We start from the raw sequence: 16,822 nt of genomic DNA on the forward strand, positions 1-16,822 counted from the left end.
ACAGGTAAAGGGATGTGATCCGGATTGAGTACAGAGCAAAGTTTTAACTGCAACCACCCAACAACATGACACCGGGTGGCTCTTCAGGAAGTGTTGAGCCAGAGGTCAAGGAAGGTTGCAGGAAAACCCTCCCACTGGAAGATGGCATGAAGTGCCCTGAGCCCATTAACCTCCATATGCCCGACGAATAGCTGGCTTCCTCATCTCTCAAAGCTAATGAGAGAACTCAAGAACATAAGGCAAAGGCCCTTTGCATACTTTACCGCCATCCACAAGCTATTGTTGCTAGCCTGCGAAGGGAGGCGGCCTCAGATCACCATAGAAATACCAGTGCTGGCGTCTTTAATAAGCACGTTTTTTAAAAAAATGAACATCCTTCCCTAATCTCTGCCCCGGGGTGCAGATGTGGAGCACTGCAGGTGGGCAGGGTGGGAATTTAGAGTACTCACTCGCAAGGTCAAGAAAAGGGAACCTAGGACAGACAGGTGAGCTGGGCCTTCCTGCTGCCTCCCCTCCATCTCAGCAGGCTTGCCTGAGCCAGGACCACAGCAGGAAGACTAAGCCCTGGGGACCAGGCAAGGCAAGAATTTCCATTTTTATTTTATTATTTTAGTTAGGGTACAGATGTGTGGAGGTGTCACACCCGTGAGTGGGGCCCCCTCAGCGTCCAGAAGACGTCGAGCCCTGAAGCTCAGTCACAGGTGGTCTCAAGGCGTAAATATTCATCTGACGCAGGTGCTAGGAACTGCACTGTGGTCCCCGCTCCAGGCCCCAGGCCCTTTTTGAAGTGCATGGTACTTGGCTAGTGCTGTATCCTCATTGGGAATACAGGATCACAGCTCTTCCAAACTTTGGGTAGTTTGGATTCTCAAGAAGTAGTGTCATATTTATCCAGGAATCTCGTTTGTCAGCTTAAACACTAGGGTTAGCATGAAACAAAGATACCCAAAAATTTCCAGAGCAAAAGCCCCCAGCGTGAGCCAGGTGCAGGACTGAGACTTTTAACCCTAGCACTCAGGAGGGAAAGGTAGCTGGATCTCTGTGAGTTTAAGGTGAGCCTAGTCTACATAATGAGTTCTGGGAGGCTATCTAATAAGATCCTGTGTGGAAAACAAGCCAAACAACAAATATCCCCAAGATAACGAAGACTCAATTCTAAAGCTACAAACATGAAAAAACAGTCTTTGAGAAGTGGCAATTCTCTATGTCAAAAGCGGGCTTCTTTGCTGCTTACCAAAAAAATACTTGTGACATGTGGGACACTTGGAGAATATCAGTAAGGCAGCAAATCTGTGGACAAAACGAATCTGAACTACAGTTATGTATTCATGTGTGTGTGAGTGCTCCCTGGTGCACACCTGTACGTGCGTGCAGGCCACGGGCCAGCATGTGAGAGTCTTTCTGGGTGCTCTCCATTGTCTTCACTTAGGCACAGCCCCTGGCTAAGCCCAGAGCTTTCCAGTGTAAGCCAGCCGGGCCCCACACTCAGGCTCTTCTGCTTGCGTGGCCAGCACTCAATCCACTGAGCCATCTCAGCAGCTCCACAGTCGGCTTATGTTTGAGAACCCTGCTGTTACTCACACCGACTAAAAACACTGACCCTCCGGGCTCTAGGAGAACAGGTATGCGCTACCACACCCTGCTGAAATACAGTTTTAACAGAAAGTTCTAGCAAAGAATTTCCAAAGCAATTTAAATTCTTCCTAACGTTGCTTAAATCTCCATTTAGCATACTTTCAAACTCCATTTATATCCTCCTTAATATTATCAAAATTAGAATTTGCTGCTATATTTTCTCCTCCCTTAAAAAAAACACGGTGATGACATCTACACCTCAGTACATTCTATTAGTTAACAAATTAGAAGTGTAGCCATTTGACACATTTAGCCTTCTACAAATATGCAGTCAACTTTAAATGGATACATTTTAAAATGTCAAATGAGCTTGCAAATTAATAAGAGACTTAAAATAAGTAAATATTCTTAAAATGTAACATAATTAATTTTCCCTGATTAATATACTCAGCAAACTTATTTCAGACACAATAAACGGTTTGCTAGAATATTACCAAGATAGAGTGTAAGGGAAGCCATACTACCCTTCTCCCCATTGCAGAAATTCCAGTTATAATCTTGCCTCACTGACCTTCTGGGTTTTTGTTTTGTTGTTGCTCTTGTTTAACATTTTCTAACAAGTTTAAGGGAGAGACTGTCAGACTGGAAAGGCTAATATTCTCATCTCTGAACAGATATCATATTTAGATAACCCTTCACTTGTATTCTTTTCCTTTGCCCTATATTTCCGAAAGAGAAAAATCACAAAATCCCTCACCATTGTTGTTTGTTTTTCAAATCTACCTCAGGGAAATTAATCCCTCAGGCTACCCCTGAAAGTAAAGTATGTCTTTTTATCAATGGAGATCCAGCCCTATGTGGCTTATTATGGTGGAGACTCAAAGGCTTTTGCCTCCTCGAAGAACACCGTAGACATAGGTGTAAACCACCTTTCCATACTGACTTCTAGGGAGACAGAAGCTGCAGTCAGGTTAAGAGTGTCTGTGCAACGCTGCCGCCCACCCCCAATCTGGAGACTCATTCAAGGTTAAGCTGCTATCACCGTATGGTCTGCTCAGCTCCACTCTATACTCTGTATTTTCCAAAAGAGAATTAAAAGGCAAGAAGAGCTAGAGATGAACTTTTCAAGTGCCCCACAGCAGGTTAAGCGCTTTCAAGAGAACATCTGCAGAGTCAGCAAATATATTAAGCACGTTTTCCTGAGCTCATACAAGGAGGGGGGCAGAGGGGAGCAGAGGAGGGAGGAGAGGGAGTCCAGCAATGTTTTACCTTGTTAAGATCACCATGGAAATGTTACACAAAAATGCCTGTCCTCGGCACGTCCAGCCTAGCAGCTAAGGTGACACAGGTGGGGGGCGACAGCACACCCAGTGAGATGCGCTTTGTGTGATAACAAGCTTTTCTACCAAGTGTGGAGACTAAAAACAGGGTGACCCGTGAGGACCACACCTGGTGAATGGCATCAAAGGCTGCGTCACAAAAGAGCAAAACAAACTTAGGAGAGTACCCACGCAGTCTCCCTGTCTGTCAGAAGCAGCTCGCAGCCTGACGGACAGAGCTGTGACACCAGAGAAAGAAGCTGGGGATGGGGAGGTGTGCAGAGTGCTTCCTGCACACGTGAGGATTCAGTTTTCGGTTTCCAGCACGCAGCCTAGGTGCTGAGCAGCAGCCTCGGCCACTAGCATGCTCCAGGACCAGTGAGTGATTTCATATAAAGGTGAGCAGCACCAGCACCTGATGCCAACTGTGTTGGCTAGCTTCCTTGTCAACGTGATAGAAAGCAGAGCCATGTGAGGGGAGGGAACCGTACCTGGGAAAATGCTCCCATAATATCTGGCTGTAGGCAAGCCTGTAGGACATTTTCTTAATATGCGAGTTGATGAGGGGGAACAACTCCGCCCACTGTGGGTGGGGCCATCCCTGGGCTGGTGGTCCTATGAGAAAGCAGCTGAGCAAGCCATGGGGAGCAAGGCAGTAGGAGCAGCACCCTCCTTGCCGGCCTCTGCCTCCTCAGGGTTCCTGCCCTGTCCGAGTTTCTGCCCTGACATCCTTCATAATAAACAGTGATGTGGAGGAAAAGGTCAAATAAACCCTTTCCCCTCCAAGTTGCTTTTGGTCATAGTGTTTCATCACAGCAGGAGAAACCCTAATTTAGACACATGCCTATGGCTTCCACAATGTACACTCACAGGGCAGCACGGGCCAACACCTGTGACATGCATATACTCCTCAAACAAACCAACAACAAACAGTAAGTCTCCTCTCGTGCCCAAGCACATTAACTACTAAGTTGTAATCTAGCGGTTAGAGCCGTTTAGGAACCTCTCCAGACCCAGGCGCTCACTCACCAGTCAGCTGGATCACTGATGGCAACCTTGGCCCACGTGCCAGCCTCTGTCATCACGAAGCCCACGTCATCGTGGGAGCTGGAAGAGGACTGGTCGGAGAGGTGTGGAGGGAGCACGGGCAGCCTGTCATCCTCGATCATGACAGAGTCATCATGTGGCATGTTCACGGTAGGCGACAGCTGGCATTTACCTGGCCAGTAGGAAAGAAATTCTGGATGTCAATGGAGGCACCATGCCTGTTCATTTTCACTTTTTACTACACAAAGAAAGCCCTGGGTCTTGACACACCTGCTCTAAATGATGGGACGAGATAAATCAGGGTATTTATTTCTCGTCGAGCACTGCCACAAACACAAACCTTGGGTCCACACGACTGCTTCCGCAGCACGGCCACACAGCATGTGACTGACACGGGACTTCTCTGCCTTAAGTTCCCCAAAGACAAGGATTACCTCCAAAATGGCTTACTGTGAACAGAACATAGAGCTTCGTAGGTAGGAGAGGGCTCTGGGAAGTTTCAGGAGGAAATCTGGAGGGAAACCTTACAAACCTACAGCAATCCTCTATCTAGGCACTCATCAGGCAACGACTCCAGGCTAGAGAAGTGCTAGGGGGCGCTATCTTATACCGAGTTACAGCCTAATGAAGGCGGAAAAGCCCCAGCAGAGCACCTCAGTGTGAGGACTGTGCCACTGTATTCATCCAGGCGAATGACAGACAGACGTGGGCATCAGAAGGTCAACAAAAGTTATTGGAGCTAGATTTGGAATGATGGCTGTGAATTTCCAACTAGGAGAAATGACATTTATCACAAAGACTGGCAACAAGCTCAACCCATGATGAATTCAGGTGACACTTGACAAAGCCTGGCATACAAGCCAGGGAGAATAACATTGAAATGAGAATGACCTCGATGTGATGAGCTGAGCATAGGTCCAGATGTGTTTCTTGAGGCTCTGGGGCCTTCCCTGGGAAGAGGGGTGTCAAGTCTGCTTATTCAGTTATGAAAGGCTAAAAGTATCTCCTGTCCTTTCTTCACATTCTTTCAGCAAAACTTGTTATGGTTCATAGTCCTGCGTGGCATTCCCATATCATAACCTTTCTTGGAATAAAATTATGTTTCAAGTCCCCAAGTCCCCACAGGTTATGCTGGAGTATGAACTGTGTCCTTATACCAAACCCCTCTACTTCTTGAAGCTCCTTTCCAAAATCTTTCCATTTGTTTTCTGAGCAAGGATATGCTGATGAAATTTTGGTCCAGGTGCATATCTTTTAAGGGGCTGCAGTCACAGGACAACCACCATATGACAAGACACAACCGAGTGTGTTCCCAAGCAAGCAAGGAGCCACGACAATCTCCTGTCTATGTCACAGGATGACAAATACTCCCCACTACATCTAAGGCCCAGAGCACTTCAGCCAACTGTCCCTGTCGGTGCCCAGGACACCAAGTCTGCTGAGCCTTCTCACACCTCACCGCCATTTGCTCAAGGTGCTCTTTCCCTTCAAAATAGTTTGCAAAAACAGTTCAGCAACCACGTATTAGCATTTTTATATTAGTCTTAGATCTAGGTTTAAAACTGAGCATTTATTAGCTACTGGATAAGCACAGATAAACTGGAGAGATTAAGTTTAAGGCAGTTTTATCTTTCTCTGGCTGATTCGGTAAAGAAACAGAAAACCGTTAAGTTTCTATATGTCTTTCAGTTCTTACAAAGAAACTTGGCAGAAATTACAAATGCACCACTACGTAGCATTGAGTGGTCTGTTACAGAAGCCATGCATGCTCATTAAAGCCTCTGTTCAGTATATTAGCTAGGAAGACTTCCTACTTTGATTCAAATGTTCATTTTGACAAACTGTGGAACTGGCAGCTTCTTATGAATGCTTATGACACAAAAGTAAATCAAAAGCAATCATTTCTGTGTCTTGATTTCAAATCACCCGTTTCTTTCCACTCAAGCTATAGAACATTAGAACAGAAACCTGTCCATGGTAATAAAGTTTACCATTATTGACCAAAGAAATGCTTCTCTTTAAGACATATTTTGTCTCCCAAATGACCATATTGAATTCATAAAGCCAGACTTCTACTGACTGGAGAGGCAAAATAAGCCACATTACTAAATACCAAGTCCTCATCCAGGGATGATTTAAATAAGAAAATATTGCATAGCTTTTAAATTGAAACATGCAACCCCTTGCATTGGCACATTAATTCTAAGTGAAAGCCTAATAAGAAATATAGAACATTAACTGGATCATACAATCAGAGTGTGTGTGTGTGTGTGTGTGTGAGAGAGAGAGAGAGTGTGTGTGTTTTGTGCAGAAACATTACTGTACACGACACAGAATCTCATCATCTGTTGTCTCTGTCTGACTCTGTCTGTCTGCCTCTCTCTCTCACACATACACACACACACTAACAAGAAGTCTCTCTTGCAATGCTCTCCAGTCTAACATTCTGTAAGGTTTTGAGTAGGACTACCCCCCTTCTCTTAGCTTGCTTGTGAGGAGGAAGTATTCCAGATCTGGGTCGAGAAACCAGCACAGGCAGCAATCATCTACAGTTCAAAGCTACATGTTCCTCTGAGATACACCAGGACCTCTTTAGCCTTTAGACACATCTCTTAGCCTGCCATGCATCACAGGCAAGAATCCTATGAACCATGCTCAAGGTGGCTTCAGTTTTTAACAGCTAAATTCTCCCCAGCCCCAACCATTTCCATCAATATTGAACACCCTGGATCTTAGAGAGGGAAACAATAACATACAAGATGATTATTTACTAAACATTTATTCATTGATGAATTTACAAGGAATGCAACACAATGCATGATATCAGGAATAAGTGAAACGAACACTATCAGCAATACGAGAGTTACAAAACAACATTAATGTCTCAGTTTTCTGTCAAATTTTTAACAAAACGAAAATACTCTGAACATAATTATTTAAACTCACCATAAAAGTATGAATATAGAAACCACTGAGATAAATAGTAAAATGAAATAAAATTTCAGCTCAAAATAAAATCGCTTTAAACAGAATTATGCAACCAAACACCTTAAAAAATAATGTTTTCTGCTCCCAAGCAGGAATTCGTGGTGCATTTATGGAGTAAGCATGTTGGTAAACTGTGTCTATTATGTCACTGTTGTTATTAACATGGTAGAAAAGGTCTTTCTAGGCTTTTCAAAGAGGAAACCCTAAGTAGACTCAGGAAGGGAGCCTTGTGGTCAGAGCTACATACCTACCTGTACGTTTACTTACTGGTCTTTCTTTACTTGTTTAAGCTATTTTTGTAGGGCTGGGAGCAGGGCACTATGCTAGGCAAGCGCCTTTAGCGAGAGTCCCAGCCCTTATGAGTTGCTTTCTAATACAAGAAAGAGACTCACAGTTTAACATCAGTGGCAGTGGGAATCCAGCCAAAAAAGATGACCCTGGTTAATTCTGGCCTCTGGTCACATTTCTGACTGATCCATCCAAAAGTGATAGAAATGAAGCAGCTGTTATAAAGAGAAACTGACCCCCCTCCCCCGCCCCAGAAAACCACATTCAAACTGTGGTTCAGAAACAGAATAAGCCACTGTCCAGCGATCTGTAGCTCCCTGAACACGAGAGCAGGGTGGAGCATGTGGAGCATGTGGCGTGTGGCCAGCAACTGTCTTAAATTCCCTTTTCCCTGGGCAGATCAAGGGACCAGGCACCTTGTCCAGGACACACCTGTGCCTTTTAGTCAATGTGTGTCACTAAAACTTACCACGAGATCTTGGCATTCCCCAAGAGGGGTACTTTTAGAAACAGGAAATAACCAAAACCAAAACCAAGGAAAAATCAGCATAGATTGGGGACCCATTTCTTTTATCTGTTCAGTGAAGCAGTGTCACTGAGAACATTTGACATCCTTCCATTTAGAAATGGCGTTTCTTTTCGGGTGCACATTTCTGAAGTCTCTCTCCTGGGCTATATACCCATTCAATAAATGACCACAGGCCTTAATTCCTTCAGTCAAATGTACAAAGCATGTTCTTTGTGAAAAATTGCCTTGATCACATAAAATTAATCACTCCTTTGTGCGATAAGGAATTTCAGCACTTCCCTTTCTCTCCTATGAAATGATGGCCCACACGGGAGGGAGGTTAAAGACGCAGCAGACAGTCGTGACCTGGCGGTAGACCCGGCTGAGAAGGGTCCGCTCCTGACACAGAGCGGCACCCGATGCCGACAATGCAGGGCGTGGACATTAGGAGTTGTTTCGCCACCAGTAGCAAAGTAACTTTATTTTTTTCTTTTGGCAGTATCTAACTTCACCAATAGCATGCAGTTCTTAAGGCCAACAATTCTAGAGTAAGGACGGAAAAAGAGCATAACAGCTCTGAAGTTTGTAAACAGCAAGATTAATTGAATTAAGTTTATATATTTCTCCAGGTACAGCCGCAAGGGGCTCCTAGTTTCCAGTACAGCATATAAAACATGTCTTAAGGACATGGACAAATGAAGTCATTAAGCAGCCCTGGATTCAATCCCCAATACCCCTTCCCTAAAGATTCTCGAATGTAAAAACTTGGGCTGCTGAGTATGACGTCATCCCCAGACCATGAGTCCCAGTACACATGCAGAGCAACACCCAACATGGCAGGAGGAGCCGGCCTGTGAGGGGAGTCTCCGTGAGTTCATTACATACCTAACAGAGGGGGGGAAACACTGCAGACCAAATTACCCGCTGACAAGGACTAACAAAGTCAGAACTAACAAACGTGGGTTACAGAAAATGGAGAAAACAGCGTGCTCCTCAACCCTTGATACACAGTTCAACAAATCACTAGTGAACTCAGGGTGGGGGCTGGTATGTGTCTGAGTGTTAGGTTTTCGCCTTCCTCTGAAGAACCAGGGGTTGGAGGCAGGATGCAGGTTACAGGAGCTGGTGTACCAATGGGCTGATCAGTGTGGCAAATCCTATGTTCCTATAACAGAGGGGAAGTTACAGCGTGTCACTTCGTCTGTACACAGATCCAGGGACACATGCACACATTCTTTCTCAGGGCTCTGAAAGTCTGTCAGCAGATGAGAATTGGGCAGAGACGCTTTACAGGAAAGCGTGGATAAGCCACCAGCAGTGAAGAGTGGTAACCAACAGGCACATGCCAAACTAGAAGCTAGAATCAGGGCCCGTTACACTAGACGGGGCTCAAACCAAGAGCCAGGAGGCTTCTCTCACACCACACGTAAAGTTAGAAAATATTCGTAAAGTGCAACAAAGACAAGAAACTGAGAGTTTAGCAATTCTCCAAGGGGGGGAAGCTACATGAGGAGGAAGAAAAAAATGATAGGAAACCGCAGAGGTCATGCTGCTAGACAGATTGCATTTTTCTACAGTGCTCAGTAGAGCGCTCTCTGATGGACGAGGCAGTTCCTAAAAGCACGTCTGCTAGCTCACACCGTGCCCACACAAGCTTCCCATTAATGCCCAGCGAGTTCACCAGCTCTGTGTCAATGATGCATCACGATGGGAACTCATTATCAGATCTCAAAACGCAATTAAATTTAGGGTTTTACGTCAGAGAATTGCAGAATCAGTCATAAATCTGAGTGCTTCATGTCAAAAGTCCTTTTTATACCTTGAGTTTGAAAGCTATCTCAGGTTAACCCCAGATGAGCGGGTCTGTGAACCCAGCCTCTCCGGGGTCTGTTAGGAGAAGACCGAGCTACAGCAGGAGTGTGTGGTCACTGTATCCCAGGGACCCAGGAGGCAGCACGGGGCAGATTAAAAAACCGCACACAAGATTGGCTGAGGATTTAAATAAAGCTGAGCTTTTACTGCTATTGTTGATGTAAAGACAGCTCTGGCTGTCTGGAACAAAGTGGCCTCAAATTTAGAGATTCATCACTGCTTTCTATCCCAGTGCTGAAATTAAAGGTATGAGCTACCATGGATGGCAAGACTAAGGCTTTGATAAAGCAGAAATGTGACAGATTTTATTGAATGCCACCAAATAATGAATACTTCACGTAATCATGTATTTTTCATCTGTGTCTAAGCAGCGCTACCAACAGTGACAACTTTCAGATTCCGTTTCTAAAGTTGGTGTGCATATGTGCTGTGTGTGTGTGTGTGTGTGTGTGTGTGTGTGTGTGTGTGTACGTGTGAGAGCATGTGTGTACGGGCATACATTCACATGTGCGTGCATGCACTCACGTGTGCCAGCCTTGGCCATCACTTCTCTGAAGCTCTCCACTCTGTGTGGACACACAGCAAGGATTCGACCACCTGAGCTGTTTCCTCGTCCCTTGCCATTTGTTCAAATACAGCTTACTTACTATTCTCAACAAGCCAAGGATACTTTGATTACTGAGAATATTCCTTTCATGCGCTTTTCCCTTCTGTCCTCATCACACTTTGAGGAAGTGAAGCTTACTCAACCACTCAGGGCACGGAGGCACTCTGCTCACATCCGTGTTTCCTGCATGACCATAATAAGCCTGTTCTCTTCTCTCTCGGAAACACGGGCCTCCTTTACAGCAACACTGCACTCATCCCCGCGCCCCACTCCCACCCCAGGAACCAGGGTGAGCATGGATGCAAGATGAGACAGGCGAGCTTTACCTGACTCACCCATTATTCTGCTGAGTGCGGCGTTCCTGCCGGGCGACTCGTCCAGCCCCTCGATCCCGCTGTAGAGCGAGTGTGAGATCCTGCGCTCCCTGTCGTCCAGCTCTGTGTCGATGGGCAGCTCAGGTGCAGCAGGGCTTCCCGGAGACCGCAGCTACGGAGAAAGGGACAGGGACAGTGAATCTTGGAGGCTGGTGAGCAGCATGGGGCCTGCATAACAACTTTCTAAGGCTTGCACCCAACCAGGCCTCAAATGAACTAGAACTTTTCAACCTATACCAAAATAATTTGTTCTGTCAGCTTGGCCTAATGACCAGCTTTCACTGGCTCCTTCCTCGGCACCTCCTGCCAGGCTGGCATATTTCAGCCACAGGAGGAAAAGATGTACATTAAGGGATTTCTTTAAAGTTTCACCTTGTTGTTTATTTTTTTCAGTTTGATGCTAAGCATGTGCTGAGGTCAAGACAAGATAGTTTCACATAGAATTTCTGCTACCTGTTGCTCTGCGGAAGGCAGGCTTTGTCCACAGACCCTGGAGTTTGGTTGGTTGTGTACCTATGGGGCACAGACAGGTTTGACTCCTCCATATAGTTTAGGTGTCTTTAGCAACACACCGAATCTAAATTCTGTAGAAACTAAGGCTCTTTGTGTAACTGTGAGGCAATCTCCAAGTCTGAGGCAAAAACTGAAAAACACTTAAAGCACGTAACTAGAAGAGCATAAAAGAATCATAGTTTTTTGCATATCTATGTATACTGTGCATGTACATGCATGGGTTTTGAATGTGTGTAGGTTCACATGTTCTAGTGCTCACGCATGGGGAAGCTTCCTTGGTAGCCCTCCAACCAACCCGGAGCTTGCTCACTGCCTTCCTTCTTGCTCAAGGGATCCCTGCCTTACACTTCAAGAGTTCTAACAAAATGGGCAGCCACCACACTCTCCAGACTTTAGGTGTGTTCTAGGAGTCCAAATCACGGCACTAACACTCAAGTGTGCTATTCCTGAAAGATCTCCCAGGCTTTGGACCAAGCATCTTGATCAACCACACAATGATGTGAGCAAATTCACGAAGTCTATTAACTGAGTAAGAAGAAGCAGGCCAAGGGCTGGGAGTGCGGCTCAGTTTGTTCAGTGCTAGTCTACAAGGCTGGCCTCAAACTCACTTTGTAGCAGAGGGTAACCTTGAACTTATGATCTACCAGCTTCAAGGGTCGAGATGACAGGTGTGCATTACTGCACTCAGCTTATCAGTGCTAGAGGACACTGAGCCCAGGGCCTTATCAGCAAGCTTCAGGACAGACAGGGCTACACAGAGAAACCCTACCCCCAAAGAAAATCCTGGAGAAATGGCCAGGTGTGACCGCAGCACAGGAGGTGTGAAAACAGGCAGTTCTCTGAGACTGAGGCCAGCCTGAACTCTACATACTGAATTGAAGACCAGTTAGGGCCAAACAATGACGTTCTGTCTCAAAAACAAGTTTGTCTTTTCTTAAAAACAAAGATCTCTACAGTTGTGGGTTAAAAATCTATGCAGTCCTCCACATCACAGCTGTGCCATCCACGTCTTCTCCATAGCAACAGCCAGAAGGTGTGGACGCTGGGAAGGACAAGCATTTTACTTGAAGGGTCCTGCACCATAAGGACCCAAGTGGCGGCCTTGGGTCCTTGGGATGGTGCTACTGGTACAGAGCCAGGCAACACATCAGATGAGCAAGTTCTTCAGTCAAGCAGAGAGGCTGCCCCATTCACACAGGAAGCTGCCTTCCCTGAGCAGGTCGTCCTGTTCACACAGGAAGCTGTGCTGCTGTGCTACCTTCTGAGCAAACTGCCCCATTCACACAGGAAGCTGTGCTGAGGTGCCGCCTTTCCCAGAGAAGGCTGCCCCATTCTCACAGGAAGCTGTGCTGTGGTGCCGCCCTCCATTGAGCAGGCTGCCCTATTCTCACAGGAAGCCGTGCTGAGGTGCTGCCTTTCCCTGAGCAGATTATTGGTTCTGTTAGAAACTACCCTGCATTTATATAATGAGACACTTAATGAAGCTCTAACCTACAGACCCAAGTTTGAGAAGCAGCAGAGAGGTGGAACGCCTTGAAGGGTTAACACAATTACCACCAGGGACTGAATACTAAACTTGCAGTATGGTGAATTAAACTAATAAGGTTTAAACTGTGAAATCAGGGTTTGTTTTATTAGTTTTCTCTTGAAACTGCAGATTATAGCGGACAGCTTTCCTGACAAGTAAAACATTTAGGTCTCTGATAAAAAGACATAAAAGAATGCTGCCTTAAGGAGCATGATACCTAAGATATTCTAAGATACCTCGGAAAGGAAAAACAAAAAAGCCTCGTGCCCTGTACCTTTAAAGACAAGTGGGCTTTTTTAAAGCGGACCATTTAAGTTGCTGTGTAGCCAGTAGCTGAGGGATGCATGCAGAGCATGACCTAGGCTCCCTGGGTCCACCAGCCGCACAAAGATGAATTTGAAACAAAACCAAAAAACCTTGATACTTTAAACGATAATATACACTAAAGACATTTGCCACATTAGTCTCCAGAAACAAATTCTGCTTTCTATAGGGTATTTTACCAGGTGACAAAAAAATCTTTGCATTTGCTTTCAAAAACAAATGTAGCTCCTTAGTACAATTCTGCGATTTTCCAATGGAATAAAACCTCTAAAAATTAAGTCTGCTAAGGGAATATTTTAAGGTTATATTAAGTGAAATAAAATTCCATTATAAAGAATGAGCAGGTTTTGTAGAGAAAAATCACTCAAGATGCATGTTCGGTAAGGAGGCACACGTAAACATCCTCACCTCAACTGTGTCTAATTTACATATGAAAAGACAGATTTAAATAAAGCCATCAATAATCTACTACATAAATATTTAACAGAATTTAGAACACCTTTTAATTTCTCCAGCTTTCTCCTGGTTTTGTTTTGTTTTTGAGACAGGGCTTCACTGTTGGTCCTAGCTGGCCTGCAACTCACTCTGTAGCCTCAAGCTCAGAGGCCTGTCTTTGCCTCCCCAGGCTGGGGCCACAGCTGGCATTTCTCTAGGGGTTTTTTAGGGGGTGGGTCAGGCTGGGATAGGGGGTTTGGTTTTTTTGAGATAGGGTTTCTCGGTGTAGTGCTGTCTGTTCTGCAGCTTGCTCTGTAGAGCAGGCTGCCCCTGAACTAAAGAGATCTGCCTGCTACTGCCTCCCAAGCGCCAGGACCAAAGAAGTGTTTTTAGGAAGCGGATTGGAAAACACTTTGGTTAAATTTTTTTTTTTTTTTTTTTTTTAATGCAAGGAAACAAAAGCAGAGTTTATCAGGTGGTCCACTGGCCAGGCACCCTGGAGGAGAGCAGCAGGCACCCTGAAGAGTACTTTCTACTAGCTCATGCCCGACAGCCTTTATTTTTTTTTTCCTTCAATCATGAAGCAACTGGAGAGTGAGAATTTTATTTTAAGATTTTTTTTAATTTTTATTAATTACATTTTATTAATTTTGTATCCACCCATAAGCCCCTCCTCCCCTCCTGATCCCACCCTCCCTCCCCTTTCTGCATGCATGCCACTCCCCAAGTCCACTGATAGGGGAGGTCCTCCTCTCCTTTCTGATCTTAGTCTATCAGTTCTCATCAAAAGTGGCTGCATTGTCCTCTACTGTGGCCTGGTAAGGCTGCTCCCCCCTCAGGGGGAAGTGATCAAAGAGCAGGCCAATCAGATTATGTCAGAGGCAGTCCCTCTTCCCATTACTATGTAACCCACTTGGACACCGAACTGCCATGGGCTACATCTGTGCAGGGGTTCTAGGTTATCTCTATGAATAGTCCTTGGTTGGAGTATGAGTCTCTGGGAAGTTCCCTGTGTCCAAATTTTCTTGTTTTGTTGCTCTCCTTATGGAGTTCCTGTCCTCCCCAGCTCTTGCTATTTCCCACTTCTTACATAAAATTCCATTCACTCTGCCCAATAGTTGGCCCTCTGCTTTGATAGTCTGCAGGGCAGAGGCTTTCAGAGGCCCTCTGTGGCAGATTCCTAGGTTGTTTCCTGTTTTCTTCTTCTGGCTTTCAGAGGCCCTCTGTAGCAGGTTCCTAGGTTGTTTCCCGTTTTCTTCTTCTTCTGATGTCCATCCTCTTTGCCTTTCAGGATGGGGATTGAGCATTTTAGTTAGGGTCCTCTCTTTTGCTTACTTTCTTTAGATGTACAGATTTTAGTGGGCTTATCCTATGTTTTATGTTTATATGCTTCTGGGACAACTCACTCAGGATGATCCTTTCCAGGTCCCACCATTTACCTGCAAATTTCATTTCCTTATTTTTCATTGCCGAGTAATATTCCATTGTATAGATGTACCACAATTTCTGCATCCATTCTTCAGTTGAGGGGCATCTGGGTTGTTTCCAGCTTCTGGCTATTACAAATAAAGCTGCTACAAACATGGTTGAGCAAATGTCCTTTTTGTGTACTTGAGCCTCTTTTGGATATATGCCTAGGAGTGGTATGGCCCAACAGCCTTTAAATCTTAGCTTAATACTTAATGAACCCACTAAGATAAAAAGTAAACAAAACTGTACAATTTTTTAAAACTAATAAAATTAGAAAAGCCCGTGTGTAAGCACAGCTGCATTCTCAAACCACTTCACCTGGTCAAAAGGCAGAAATCTGCCGTCTCACCCAACGAGGCTGAGAACGGGGACGACCCTCCCCTGACCTCTAGAACAGACTTTCTCTCTGCTGAGAACACACGAGCACACAGCCCATTCTGTAGGACTCACTAACCAGGAATTTACTGTTCTTTGTGGTCACTATGGAAAGGAACTAACAAGCCGGCTCAATAATAAAGGCGCTGGTGACTATTTTAACTTTATTTACAGGTACAAAGGTTGAAAGTAATAGAAAAATGCAAAACGGTATAAATATGTTTTCAAAAAGATATTCAGATGATATACTGCTTTTAGAAATGATGGTAACGTGCTTTTTAATAATAATCTGCTGGATATTATCCAATGATTATACTTTTTATTAAATACTTAGAATACCTTCTTATAAAAAGTTAAAAACTCTTAACTTCTTATAAGGAAGCTAACAATTTCTGATGTGTGTTCGTGTGTGTGTTTCCTTGTCTTTTCCTAAGACTGCATTAGTGAAGCAAAAGAACGAACCCCTGCAACCACCACCTCTGCCTGAAATGTAGGAAGGCTAGGGTCCACATAGCCTTAACCTTCCCCCCTTCTCAGCTAGCCCCAAACAGATGCGAACATGCAGCTGGGAGATCTCTACTAGCCGAAATTTCATTTTCGCTTTCAGTTCTTTGTCATAAAGCAGGCACTGGCTAAATGATCGGCTGAATAAGAAGTGGGTAAGTCAGGGCCTACTGCAAAGAGCAGATCAAGTCGTCTGGAAGTGGCCCAGCGTGGTGCTACATCTGCCAGATCATAGGTCAACTGTGGAAAATATTCATATCCCAAGGGTTGGTAAACCTGAAGTGAATAATAAACAGTATGCTTCAGATCCGATGGAGAGGTTTTGGCTTCTAATTTTTTTTTGAGGGCTTGGAGAGATGGCTCAGTGGTTAAGATCATGTCAGTGTTTGAAGTCTTGAGCTCAATTTCCAGCAGCCACATGGTGGCTCACAACCATCTGTAATGGGATTTGATTCCCTATTCCAGCATGCGTGAAGACAGCACCCATATACATATAAAATACATGAATCAACACATCTTTAAACATTTTTTATTAAAATGTAATCATATGAATTTCCCCTTTCCTCCCTCCTCACCCTCAGAAAGACATGGTCTTTAAGAAAATGTGATGATTGTGAAGTGTATAGATACAACCTGCTCAGTCCATTCTATGTTACTTCTATGTATATGACGTCAGGGCTGGCCACGTGGTGCTGATAAGCACTTTAGGGAGAGTTATGGGGCTCAACGTCAATTGTGTTTCTTTCATGCCATTAGGTGGTGACAGCGAGAATCTTAATAGTTAGGATAAGCTAGTGGCCTGCTGGGCCTTTTGTAGAACCAGCAGCTCACATAAGGATCCCATGTTCTTCTCCATATCACTGGGTAACGACAGAGCCAGTCAGATCCCATGTGGGATGGTAGGGACCTTACTTCGGAATGACCGTCGCTCTGCTGGCCACAGGCCCTGCCTCCACCCCTCACTTCATTGACCTATCCGAATCCATCCCATAAAACACAGGTCAAGAACCAGGAATTATTCCTCAGGCCCTTTTCTATCCTACATAGCTTTCTAATTCTAAGAGGATTAAATCTAGAGAAAGAGTTCATTTTGAA

The 16,822-nt window shown here is 44.9% G+C and overlaps 1 protein-coding gene across 10 annotated transcripts in view; it reads right to left on the bottom strand.

The window, feature by feature from the left end:
- The window catches only part of Pard3 (par-3 family cell polarity regulator), a 416,186-nt gene that overhangs the window by 186,260 nt on the left and 213,104 nt on the right, over positions 1-16,822 (bottom strand). For 6 of the 10 annotated variants that reach the window (XM_055617584.1, XM_055617582.1, XM_055617583.1 and 3 more), the window contains exons 14-15: positions 10,540-10,690; positions 3,924-4,113 (exon numbers count right to left, since the gene is read on the bottom strand). In XM_055617584.1, the coding sequence (XP_055473559.1) occupies positions 3,924-4,113; positions 10,540-10,690 (341 nt within the window). Of the gene's footprint in view, positions 1-3,923; positions 4,114-10,530; positions 10,691-16,822 lie in introns of all 10 variants that reach the window. The other 4 variants (XM_055617580.1, XM_055617579.1, XM_055617578.1 and 1 more) reach the window with 1 other exon arrangement.

The sequence above is a fragment of the Psammomys obesus genome, unplaced genomic scaffold (assembly GCF_907164565.1).
Source record: "Psammomys obesus unplaced genomic scaffold, mPsaObe1.curated_primary_1811, whole genome shotgun sequence".
Classification (NCBI taxonomy): domain Eukaryota; kingdom Metazoa; phylum Chordata; class Mammalia; order Rodentia; family Muridae; genus Psammomys; species Psammomys obesus.